The sequence below is a fragment of the Cervus elaphus genome, chromosome 5, assembly GCF_910594005.1.
Source record: "Cervus elaphus chromosome 5, mCerEla1.1, whole genome shotgun sequence".
Lineage (NCBI taxonomy): Eukaryota > Metazoa > Chordata > Mammalia > Artiodactyla > Cervidae > Cervus > Cervus elaphus.
Window position 1 is genome coordinate 56,746,565 of NC_057819.1, and position 12,391 is coordinate 56,758,955.

The following is a 12,391-nucleotide window of genomic DNA, read 5'->3' on the forward strand; positions in this document are numbered from 1 at the left end:
ACTTGTTAAAATGCCAAAATAGTGCCACAGAAAACACGTCAAATAAAGATTGAAGTTTTCTTTATGGAAAAAAAAAGTGTTTAACGAGGGTTTATGGGGTTTTATAAAAACACCTTAACACCTTACAGACCTAAAGGGGAAAAAGCTCTATTTAAGTATCATGCACCAATAGCAGACCACCCAATGTTGATGACTAGAAGCCTCAAACAGACCCATCCCTGGGAGCCTGTGTGGAGACCCTAATTTTATGGTCATTTTAATTGTATTTGGGTTATTACCTCATGCCCCAGAAAACACCTACAGTATTTAATAAAAATGAGCATAGAACACTGTTCTAGTTAAAGTATGTATTAACCAAAATCATAAACTAAGTATGCTTCGCCATAAATTAACTGGGTGTTTAGTGTTTCTTTGCCTTTAAGTTAAATTTGTTTTTTATAACATGGTAGGCTTCACTATGTACCAAATCAATGTTAATTGACTTAGCATTTGACACAATCTCCTATCTCTAGCTCATACAATCACAAACACACCTGTCCCACATACTATAAAGTGATAAGTACAGTTAATCAACCCTCCATATATTAAAAAGAATGACTATAAAAATCACTGGGAAAAAAATTTTAATTCAAAAAAAGTTTTAATGTAAAAAGTAAAAAAATTAATCATTGAGACTGAAAAATCAAACAAATCTTTTTTTTAAGAACAGGGTGGGGGAAAACTTCATTTTTCATTTGTCTGGAGTCTAGTTGTAGTGGTACTACTTACATCAAAGTTGATTGTCATTCAGAAAGTTGTGGTCTTCCTCTGCAGAACAAAAGGAAGTATCTTGAAAAACTGAATGCCTTCATTTTACATTTGTCTCGAGTCTAGAAAGTGGATTCTTACTAATTTTTTGCTTCAGTGTTCTACAGAAAGTAAATTATCAGATGAAGACAGCATATAGAATACAGAACTGATGTTCCCTACCACCACCACTGACTAAATAGTCCGGCAAAACTCGATCAAATACTAATTTGTAGTTTCTTCTATTTCCTTGCCTGGTCATCCCATAATCCATTAAATTTAGATCTGTGCATTCCTTCCCCTGAACCATCACACCAAAGGAGTTCTTCAGTTCAGTTCAGTTCATTCTCTCAGTTGTGTCCGACTTTTTGTGACCCCATGAATCGCAGCAAGCCAGACCTCCCTGTCCATCACCAACTCCCAGAGTTTACCCAAACTCATGTCCATTGAGTTGATGATGCCATCCAACCATCTCATCCTCTGTCACCCCCTTCTCCTCCTGCCCTCAATCTTTCCCAGCATCAGGGTCTTTTCCAGTGAGTCAGCTCTTCACATGAGGTGGCCAAAGTATTGGAGTTTCAGCTTCAACATCAGTCCTTCCAGTGAACACCCAGGACTGATCTCCTTTAGGATGGACTGGTTGGATCTCCTTGCAGTCCAAGGGACTCTCAAGAGTCTTCTCCAACACCACAGTTCAAAAGCATCAATTCTTCTGCGCTCAGCCTTCTTTATAGTCCAACTCTCACATCCATACATGACCACTGGAAAAACCATAGCCTTGACTAGACAGAACTTTGTTGACAAAGTAATGTCTCTGCTTTTTAATATGCTGTCTAGGTTGGTCATAACTTTCCTTCCGAGGAGTAAGCGTCTTTTAATTTCATGGCTGCAGTCACCATCTCAGTGATTTTGGAGCCCCAAAAAACAAAGTCAGTCACTTTTTCCACTGTTTCCCTATCTATTTGCCATGAAGTGATGGGACCGGATGTAGTTCTTAAGTATTCCCAAATCTCCTAATTGCCAAAACTGCTTGTGTCTTTTTCATTCAAAAGTGGTTTGACTTCTCTGTAACTTCTACCTTATAAGGTGGATCACTTCTTCCTACATGAAACCCTTTCCAACGTGGGTTTCCACACAATCACCATCCTGGATCTCATCCTCCAGTGTTCTAGATCCTTCTCAGTCTCCTTTGCAGGCTTCTTTTTCTCTGATCATCTTTTAATTACCGCTGCTGCTGCTGCTAAGTCGCTTCAGTCATATCCGATGAGCCTATAACATCCTGGACATTCTTCTCTTTTCATTCTGCAAACGCTCCTTCAGTGATTCTGTAAATCTTATTAGTCTACTGACTATTCAGTTACTTTCAAATTGAATGTGTGATGTCTTCCTCCTCCATGAAAAATCCGTTCCTCCCCCAGTGTTCCTAGTCTCAGTAAGAACAGATATCACCTATCAGGTGCTGGTGCCAGAAATCAAAATGTCAGAATTCTCTCTTTCCTTTACCTTCCATGTAGAGTTACCCGATTTAGCAATTAAAAATACAGGACACGCAACTGAATTTTAATTTCAATAGGCAATGAAGGGACTTCCCTGGTGGTCCAAAGGTTAAGATTTTGCCTTGTCTTGCAGGGGGCGAGGGTCCTATCCATGGTTGGAGAGCTAAGATCCCACATGCCTCATGGACAAAACAAACAAAATATAAAACAGAAGCAATACTGTAACAAATTCAATAGTGACTTTAAAAATGGTCCACATCAAAAAATATTTTTAAAAAATGAATAATTTTGTTTTGTTGTTGATGTTCAGTCACTCAGTCGTGTCCGACTCTGCAACCCCATGGGCTGCAGCATGAGAGGCTTCCCTGTCCTTCAACAACTCCTAAAGTTAAATTTTTGTATTAATACTTCCCAAATAATTAAATGTAACTGTATTTGGCAATCCTATCTCTACATCTGGGTTTCCCAGGTGACACTAGTGGCAAAGAATCCACCTACCAAAGCAGGAGATGTAAGATACGAAGGTTTGATTCCTGGGTTGGGAAGATCTCCTGGAGAAGGCAATGGCTACCCACTCCAGGATACTTGCCTGGAGAATCCCATGCACAGAGGAGCCTGGTGGGCCATAGTCTATGGGGTCACACAGAGTCAGACACGACTGAGCATAGCACAGCACCTCTAAATCTAATCAAACATTTTGCTCCTAAATATTTCTCAAATCTTCTCATGTCCCTTTATTTCCCACAGCTTTCATCCTAGATTTAGCCACCATTGTATCCTGCTTAGATCTCTAACATAACCTCTCAAACAGACTCCCTGAATGCTCCATGACCCCGTAAAATCTACTCTCTACACAGCAGAGAAAATTTCTAAACGACATGAATTATATCATGACGATATATCCTTATTTCCTCTCCACAAATTCCTTATTATTAACACATCAATATTGACCTCTGTCTACCCCCTCCAGCCTACTTTTTAGTTCTTCTATTGAGTTTATTACATTTTGGCCACAATTATCTTATTTCAATGCTTCAAACTCTTTTAGAGTCTTCCTGCCCTCACACAGACAACTTTCACTGCCCCAGCTTTATATACCACTGATAACATAATTTTTAAAGAAATTTATTGAGGTGAAATTCACACAGGACAAAATTAACCATTTTAACACGAATAATTCAGTGGCATTTAGTACATTCACAGTGTTGCACAAGCGCTACCTCTATATTGTTCTAGATATTTCCATCACGCCACTGTAAATCCTTTAGGGAAATCCCTGGTAGTCCAGGGGTTAGGGCTCCATACTTCCACTCTGTGCTTTCAATCTTTGGTTGGGAAACCAAGATCTGCAAGCCACGTGGCGTGCCTCACCCCTGGAAAAAAAGTCAAAGTAAAGGCCTTTACTCAGTAAGCAGTTTCTCTCTCTTCCCTGCTCGCCTCATCTCCCAGCATCCATCACACTGCTCGCTCTCTCTGTGTATTTGCATATTTCAGACATTTCATGCAAATACAACAGAACCATACAATATGTGGCCTTTAGGTCTGGTTTCTTTCATTTAACATAATGCTGTAGAGGTTCATTCATTCTGTGGCAAGTAATCGGTTCTTCATTCCTTTTTGTTGCTGAATAATATTCCATTGTACATATATACTACAACTTGTTTATTCACCTGTCAATGAACATCTGGGCTATTTCCATCTTTTGGATATTGTGAATAATGCAGCTTGAATGTGCTTGTACATGCACTTGTTCGAACACCTGTTTTTTGCTACTTTGGGGTATATATCTAAGCATGAAATTTCAAGTCATATGGTAACTCTGTAGCTTAACTCCTAAATTTTTGGAGAACCACTAAATGGTTTTCCACAGCAGCTGAACTATTTTACATTCCTACCAGCAATGAATGAGGGTTCTAATTTCTTCATATCCGCATCAACTCTTTTAAAAATTTTTTTTTATTGAAGGGTAACTGCTTTACAGAAGTTTGTGGTTTTCTGTCAAACCTCACCATGACTCAGCCATAGGTGTACATACATCCCCTCCCTTTTGAACCTCCTTCCCGTCTCCCTCCCATCCCACCCCTCTAGGTTGATACAGAGCCCCTGTTTGAGTTTCCTGAGACACACAGCAAGTTCCCGTTGGCCATCTATTTTACATATGGTAATGTAAGTTTCCATGTTACTCTCCCCATACATCTCTCCCTCTCCTCCCCTGTCCCCATGCCCATAAGTCTATTCTCTATGTCTGTTTCTCCATTGCTGCCCTGTAAGTAAATTCTTCAGTACCATTTTTCTAGATTCTGTATATATGCACTAGAATACAGTATTTCTCTTTCTCTTTCTGATTTACTTCACTCTGTATAATAGGTTCTAGGTTCATCCATATCATTAGAACTGATTCAGGGGTGTTCGTTTTTATGGCTGAGTAATATTCCATTGTGTGTATGTACCACAACTTCATTATCCATTCACCTGTTGATGGACATCTAGGTTGCTTTCATGTTCTAGCTATTGTAAATAGTGCTGCAATGAACAATAGGATACATGTGTCTTTTTCAATTTTGATTTCCTCAGGGTATATGCCTAGGAGTGGGATTGCTGGATCATATGGTGTTTTTATTCCTAGCTTTTTAAGGAATCTCCATACCATCTTCCATAGTGGCTGTATCAATTTACATTCCCACCAAAAGTGCAATAGTGTTCCCTTTTCTCCACACCCTCTCCAGCATTTATTGTTTGTAGACTTTTTGTTCATCAACTCTTGTTATTATCTAATCTCTTGATTGTATCCTTTGCATATGTTAGTTGGCCATTTGTATATCTGTTTTACAGATATTTTTTAAACTGGGCTGTTTGTCTTTCTGTTGTTGAGCTGTAAGACTTTTTTATATATTCTGGATACTAAACCCTTATGGGATAAATATTTTGCAAATACTTTCTCTCATTCTGTAGGTTGTCTTTTCACTTTCTTGATAATGCTCTTTGATGTACAAAAGTTTTTAATTTTCATGAAGTCTGCTTAGTTTTTTTCTTTTGTTGCTTGTGCTTTTGGTGTCATATCTAAGAATCAATTGTCAAATCCCTGGCCATGAAGATTTATTCCTATATTTTCTTCAAAGAAAGAAACATTTTCTTCACCTAGAACCAGACATCCTGGAATGTGAAGTAAAGTGGGCCTTAATGAAGCATCACTACGAACAAGGCTAGTGGAGGTGATGGAATTCCAGTTGAGCTATTTCAAATCCTAAAAGACGATGCTGTGAAAGTGCTGCACTCAATATGCCAGCAAATATGAAAAACTCAGCAGTGGCCACAGGACTGGAAAAGGTCAGTTTTCATTCCAATCCCAAAGAAAGGCAATGGCAAAGAATGTTCAAACTACCTCACAATTGCACTCATCTCACACACTAGCAAAGTAATGCTCAAAATTCTCCAAACCAGGCTTCAACGGTATGTGAACTGTGAACTTCCAGATGTTCAAGCTGGATTTAGAAAAGGCAGAAGAACCAGAGATCAAATTGCCAACATCCATTGGATTAATGAAAAAGCAAGAAAGTTCCAGAAAAACTCCAGAAAAAACTTCTACTTTATTGATTATGCCAAAGCCTTTGACTGTGTGGGTCACAACAGACTGTGGAAAATTCTTCAAGAGATGGGAACACAAGACCACCTGACCTGTCTCCTGAGAAATCTGCATGCAGGTCAAGAAGCAACAGTTAGAACTGGACATGGAACAACAGACTGGTTCCAAATCAGGAAAGGAGTACGTCAAGGCTGTATATCGTCACCCTGCTTCTTTAACTTATATGCAGGGTACATCACGCAAAATGCTGGACTGGATGAAGCATAAGCTGGAATCAAGATTGCCGGGAGAAATATCAATAACCTTAAATACGCAGATGACACCACCCTTATGGCAGAAAGCAAAGAACTAGAGAGCCTCTTGATGAAAGTGAAAGAGGAGAGTGAAAAAGCTGGCTTAAAGCTCAACATTCAGAAAACTAAGATCATGGCATCCTGTCCCATCACTTCATGGCAAATAGATGGGGAAATAATGGAAACAGTGACAGACTTTATTTTGTTGGGCTCCTAAATCACTGCAGATGGTGACTGCAGCCATGAAATTAAAAGACGCTTGCTCCTTGGAAGAAAAGTTATGACCAACCTAGACAGCATATTAAAAAGCAGATACATTATTTTGTCGACAAAGGTCCATCTTGTCAAGGCTATGGTTTTTCCAGTAGTCATGTATGGATGTGAGAGTTGGACTGTGAAGAAAGCTGAGTGCTGAAGAATTGATGCTTTTGAACTGTGGTGTTGGAGAAGACTCTTGAGTCCCTTGGACTGCAAGGAGATCCAACCACTCCATCCTAAAGGAAATCAGTCCTGAATATTCATTGGAAGAACAGATGCTGAAGCTGAAACTCCAATATTTTGGCCACCTGATGTGAAGAAGTGACTCACTGGAAAAGACCCTGATGCTGGGAAAGGTTGAAGGCAGGAGAACAGGACAACAGAGGATGAGATGGTTGGATGGCATCACCGACTTGATGGACGTGAATTTGAGCAAGTTCCAGGAGCTGGTGATGGACAGGGAATCCCGGCATGCTGCAGTCCACGGGGTCACAAAGAGTCAGACACGACTGAGCGACTGAACTGAACTGAATTTTCTTCAAAGAGTTTTACAGCATTTAACTCTTACATTCACGTCATTGGTCCATTTTGAGTTGATTTTTATATACGGTGTGAGGTAAAAGTCCAGTTTGATTCTTTGGCATGTGAATATTCAGTTGTCCCAGCACTGTAACAGAATTTTTTTCTCTTTTCCCCCATCTTTCTTACCTCTCCTGTCCAGCCCCTATATGTATATCTTTTAAGGCTCAGCTTACCTTCCTTGGATACCTGCTCCCTCCCTCTCAGAATAAGTAAGGTCCTGTATTAAATGCACACATTGCACTGTGTACTTAACTTCTGTCCTCTCTGCTACATTGTAAGTTTCAGAAGATAAGGCTTATGTCAGTCTGATTTACCAAATGTCAAATGTCACCCCTTCCATAAAGACTTACATGATTTCTGTGGCTACTTATCCACTCCTTGATAACATCCTGTAGCTAGCTCCATAAAAGGACTCAGCATAGTGCATTACAGTTCATTGTTACAGGTCTGGTCCTACACTAGGCTATAAACTCATCAATGACAGGGAACAGCCATCTTCTTTTTTCTTTAGTGCCTTAGACAGCGCCAGATACAGAGTAGAAACCCAAAAAGTATTTGTTAAATAAATCAATGAATGAATATGTAGGCAGTGAAAAAAACATGAATCAAATTAATAATTCTTTTTTTGTATTCCCATAAGTGCAAGGACCTGAAAGTTGCCTGAGAAGGATGCAGTAGCTGTTCAGATCTCCACCATATTCACCAGGCCACTTGTGGATCTGCCCTTCACATTTCTGTTTAAGTACATAGAAATTAAATTCCTAGGTCAATGAGCCTGTGAGACAAGCCAATAACAGACTTCTTTTTAAATTTTCTAGATGCAAGGCACTGTGCTGGGTATTACATGACAAAGAAAAGAAACATAGGGTACGATCTTTGTCCTCACAATCCAGATTAGTGGATAAGAAACTAAAATGAAATAATGAATTACATAACAATTAGTGGATAATATAAAAATAGTCTATAATTAAGTACTAATTACCTAACACTTTAAAGCTATACATGGAATGGAATTCAGAAATAAATAAGATTTATTTATCTAAGAAACCTTTATTGCATACCTATTATTGTAATACAGTCTGTTGTAGATACTGGGAATCTAGACATGAAGAAGACTTCCCTGTCTTAGTCAAAAACTCTTTTGAGTATCTGAATAAAATTATGCTCCTCTCTCTAGGAAAGTGCTCACATATTAAACATACAACCATACACATTCACGATGATACTGTGAACAACATCATGAGACCAGGAGTCAAGAATGTCTCACCTGGAGGATCTCTCTAGGAAACAGAAAATGACTGAAACCTAAAATAAATTATGCTTATCAGTTTTTCTTTTTTTTTTTACGTACTTCGTTATATCCATGTGCTTAAAAGTAAAAGTTTAGAAAACAAGCCTCTTAGTGTGTATCTCAGAAAAAAATTTAATGAACTCTGATTCCTACATCTTCCCATACACGGAAAAGCAGTAAAATCATTAACTAGAGATGTTTGTTCCTTCTGAGTAGCAGTGATCTCTTACTGAGATAATATGCCTGAATGCATTGCAATGTGGGAAACCTGGGTTCAATCCCTGGGTCAGGAAGGCCCCCTGGAAAAGGGAATAAATAGCTGCCCACTCCAGTATTCTTGCCTGGAGAATCCCATGGACGAGGAACCTGGCAGGCTACACTCCATGGGGTCACAAAGAGTCCAACACGACTGAGCAATTAACACTCTCACTTACTTATGCCTGACGGCATGTATTCCCTAGCTGAAAATCATCTAAGCTGGTTTTCTCTCTAAATCTTAGGTGGTTAGTCTAAAACTAAGTGGTATCCTCAGAGCTATTGAGAGACTCTTCTTTGGCTACTGTCCACTAAAAGACCCTAAATAAAACTTAAGCACCTAACTCTCACGTTGTGCATTTTTCTTTAAGCTGACATAGCCATTCAGTCGGGAGCACCGTCTAACAGCTGGACTTGGGATTGGCATCTGAAGCAAGGGGCAGTGTTGTACGCCAGAGCACTTGATCTGTGGGGTCTACGCTAACATCAGGTAGTTAGCGTTACAACTGAATTATAGAACACTAAGTTGGTTATCCAGACAGAGAATTGCTTGGTGTGGAAACCCACAGATTTGGTGTCAGAGCGTCTGTGTGAATAGAGAAAACAGTTTTTCCTTTAATAGGTTAACAGTTATACTAACATATTATTCTTTATGACAACACCATGCTATTCATTTCTTTTTTTTAAGGAATGAACTATTTTTTAGAATTTTTATTTATTTATTTGTCTGTGCCTGGTCTCAGTTGTGGCATGTGGGATTTTTTTTTTTTTTTTCAGTTGCAGCATGCAGAACTTTTAGTTGCAGTGTGCAAACTCTTAGTTGCAGAATGTGGGATCTAGTTCCCTTACCAGGGATCGAACCTGGGCCCCCTAAATTGGGAGTGTGGAGTCTTAGCCACTGGACCACCAGACAAGATCCTCATTTGTAATAGGGCTGGCTACTCGATTGTATGTCAATTAAATAGATTAACAGATTTAATAGATTAACATCTATTAAATGTTTCATAGAACATTTCTAGAAAAATTGTTTTTCCAAATAACTTTTAAGTACATCCCTGACAATGGGGATCTTTGAGTGACTAATGGTATCTTGTGGCAATGACCTTAGACCTATATATAAAATGCCCTGAAATAATATTAAATATTTTCTGAAGTAGGCCATAGATGATACAAGTAAAGTCTAAGACAAATCTACTGGTGAGACAGAAAGATTGGAAAGGAGGAGGGTCATGGTTAGGTAATGAGAAAGGATAAAGATTTGCATTCTGGTTGGCAGCAAGGATGCAAGGGAGATATTAAAGAAATTCACATTTTAAAGTTCAGGATTTGGCATTTGAAAATTAAGGAAGGAGGCACAGATGCTAGTTATCATGGAAAACAGTCACATCTTGATAAAAATAAAGAAATTGGGAAGGACATATGATGAACTCAGTTTTGGCCCTGTTGAACTTTAAGTAGTGACAGAACATTTGGAGATAGGAGGCTGGAACTCAGAAAAGAGATTCAAGCTGGAGGCACATTTGGGTGTCATCAGCAAAATGTTAATTGCTAAAATCAGTAGAATGTATGCTCTCATTGATGGAGAAATTGAAACAATGAAAGTCAGAGGAACTGGGGCTATAGAGGTAGAAAGACTAGAAATAGGCTTTTCTTATACTTTTATGCCCAATTATTTGTGGAAAATGTGACCACTTTGGTTTAAAAATTACAGCAGGCAACTTTTGTAATGATACCCATCTCTGAACCATCTCCCATCTCTGGGGATGTATTACAGCTATAACAATGAGGTCCAGTGGCCATGCTGCAACATGACCCTGAGCCTTGGTCATTGATCAAGAGAACAGAAAACCTAACCTAAACAAAAATATTCTTTCTCTCCATCTCTCTCTTTCCCTCATCGCCCCCTTACTCTCACACACGCACATTGAAAACTTACATAGTAAGTGCTAGTCGCTCAGTTGTGTCTGATTCTTTGTGACCTCATAGCCCACCAGACTCCTCTGTCCATGGAATTCTCCAGGCAAGAAAACTGTTGTGGGTATCCTTTCGCTTCTCCAGGGGATCTTCCCAACCCAGGGATCGAACCCAGGTCTCCTGCACTGCAGGCGGATTCTTTACCATCTGAGCCACCAGGAAAGCCCAAAACTTAGGTAAAGAGACCGCAGCTGGGCATCATGCCTACGGGAGAGCTCCCCAGACAGGGCCAACCAAGTCCCACTTCTAATGTCCTTTAGAAGCTTAATCTCTAAGGTTCGGTTTTCAGTACACCTGTCTCTTTCTAACAAATACTATCACTCCTGTTTCCACTTTAAGGTATCTGGAGTCAGTTGCCATTACTATTAACAAAAGACTCAAGTAATACCACTGTCTTAATCTGTTCAGGATGCTATGACAAAATACCAGATATCAACAACAGAAGTCTATCTCTCACCAATCTGGAAGCTGGGTAGTCTAAGATCAAGGTGCAAGGAGATTTGGTGTTTGGCGAAGACCCACTTCCTGATTCACAGATGGAGGGCTCAACCCTGGTGACTTAATCATCTCCCAAAGACCCTCCTCCAAACCCCATAACACTGGGGTTTAGGTCTCAATGTATGAAGTTGGTGGGGTCACAGACACCATAGCAACCACAGATATTTAATGATCATTCCTCCAGGGCTACTCAAGATTTAGTGTGGATATGAATCACCCAGGCATCTGGTTAGAGGTAGATTCTGATTCATAAGGCCTGGGGTGGAGCCCGGGAATCTGCATTTCCAACCAGCTCCCAGATGATGCCATTAAGGCTGGCAGACACACTTGAAGTAGCAAGGCATCACATAACACCAACTCTGGCAAAGCAGACAAGCCATACACACATGAAATAAATAATTCAGGGTATCACTATACAGCAGAAAGTACCCTGGAGTGTCTTTAGCCTTCTTTCTGTTTAAACCTGCTGTGTTTAAACTTGCAAATCACTCAATCAAACTGGATCTCAGTTTCTGCATGTGTGGGAGAGTGACAGGATGACTATCACATCCCTCTCAACTCTTAAATTCTCTCCATGATTAGGGTTAAAATTAATTATACAAACGGGGAGAAAATTGATTTAGACAAGAGTCCATTATATTTGTGTAATAAGAAAAGTTATTTCCAATAAAAAATAGACATTCAATCATTTCAAAAATGTGTATAAAATATTGGATGGAAAAACAATTTAATAATACTACATACAATATTAACTTTATTTGTTATATATGTGTGTATGCACACATATGTAGAAAAGCCTGGAAGTGTTTGAATTCATTGTTCATTCTAAATTTTCCTCTTTATTTTTTTTCTGCACTTTCTCCTATCAATAGGTATATTTTTTATATAAGAAACCCCAAGTCTATGACAGATAATGCTCATCCTTGCCAATCCCTGAGTGTCCTGACAGTACCCAGCTGCTCCCCGTCTCAGCTGGGAATGGCTCAGTTGGTCCACATGTCAGAAGCTTCCATCTCATGAGTGAGCAGAATCTGGAAGCAGTTTGTCCAGTGCTCCTGGAGGTGAATTGAGACTCCTGGGAATGAGCTACCATTTGATCTCACTGGCCTTCTGCCCAGCTTCTGGTTTTCACCCTAGCTCCCTGCTGGGATAGGAGCCCAGCCTTGAACTTCAGCCAGAAAAGCTGTAGCCCTCACTCTGCCTAATTCTTGCCAGCCCAGGAGGCAGACACTGCCGAGGGGTACCACCACCACGACCATCCCAACCTCCCCAGACACTTGATTGTCCGCATTAGCCCAGGGAGACCTCCCAAGACTGCAGCTCAGATAACAGCTCAGATAACAGTAAATTCTCCCGCAGGCCTGAGACATTAGCC

General features: G+C 39.8%; 1 protein-coding gene across 2 annotated transcripts in view; it reads right to left on the minus strand.

Moving 5' to 3' along the window:
• The window catches only part of ANAPC10 (anaphase promoting complex subunit 10), a 211,975-nt gene that overhangs the window by 90,551 nt on the left and 109,033 nt on the right, over positions 1-12,391 (minus strand). The window contains exon 5 of one of the 2 annotated variants that reach the window (XM_043902530.1): positions 3,426-3,655. The exons of the other annotated variant lie outside the window; for it this stretch is intronic. Within the exon in view, the coding sequence (XP_043758465.1) occupies positions 3,650-3,655 (6 nt within the window). The 3' untranslated portion in view covers positions 3,426-3,649. Of the gene's footprint in view, positions 1-3,425; positions 3,656-12,391 lie in introns of those variants that run through there. 2 annotated transcript variants of the gene reach the window in all.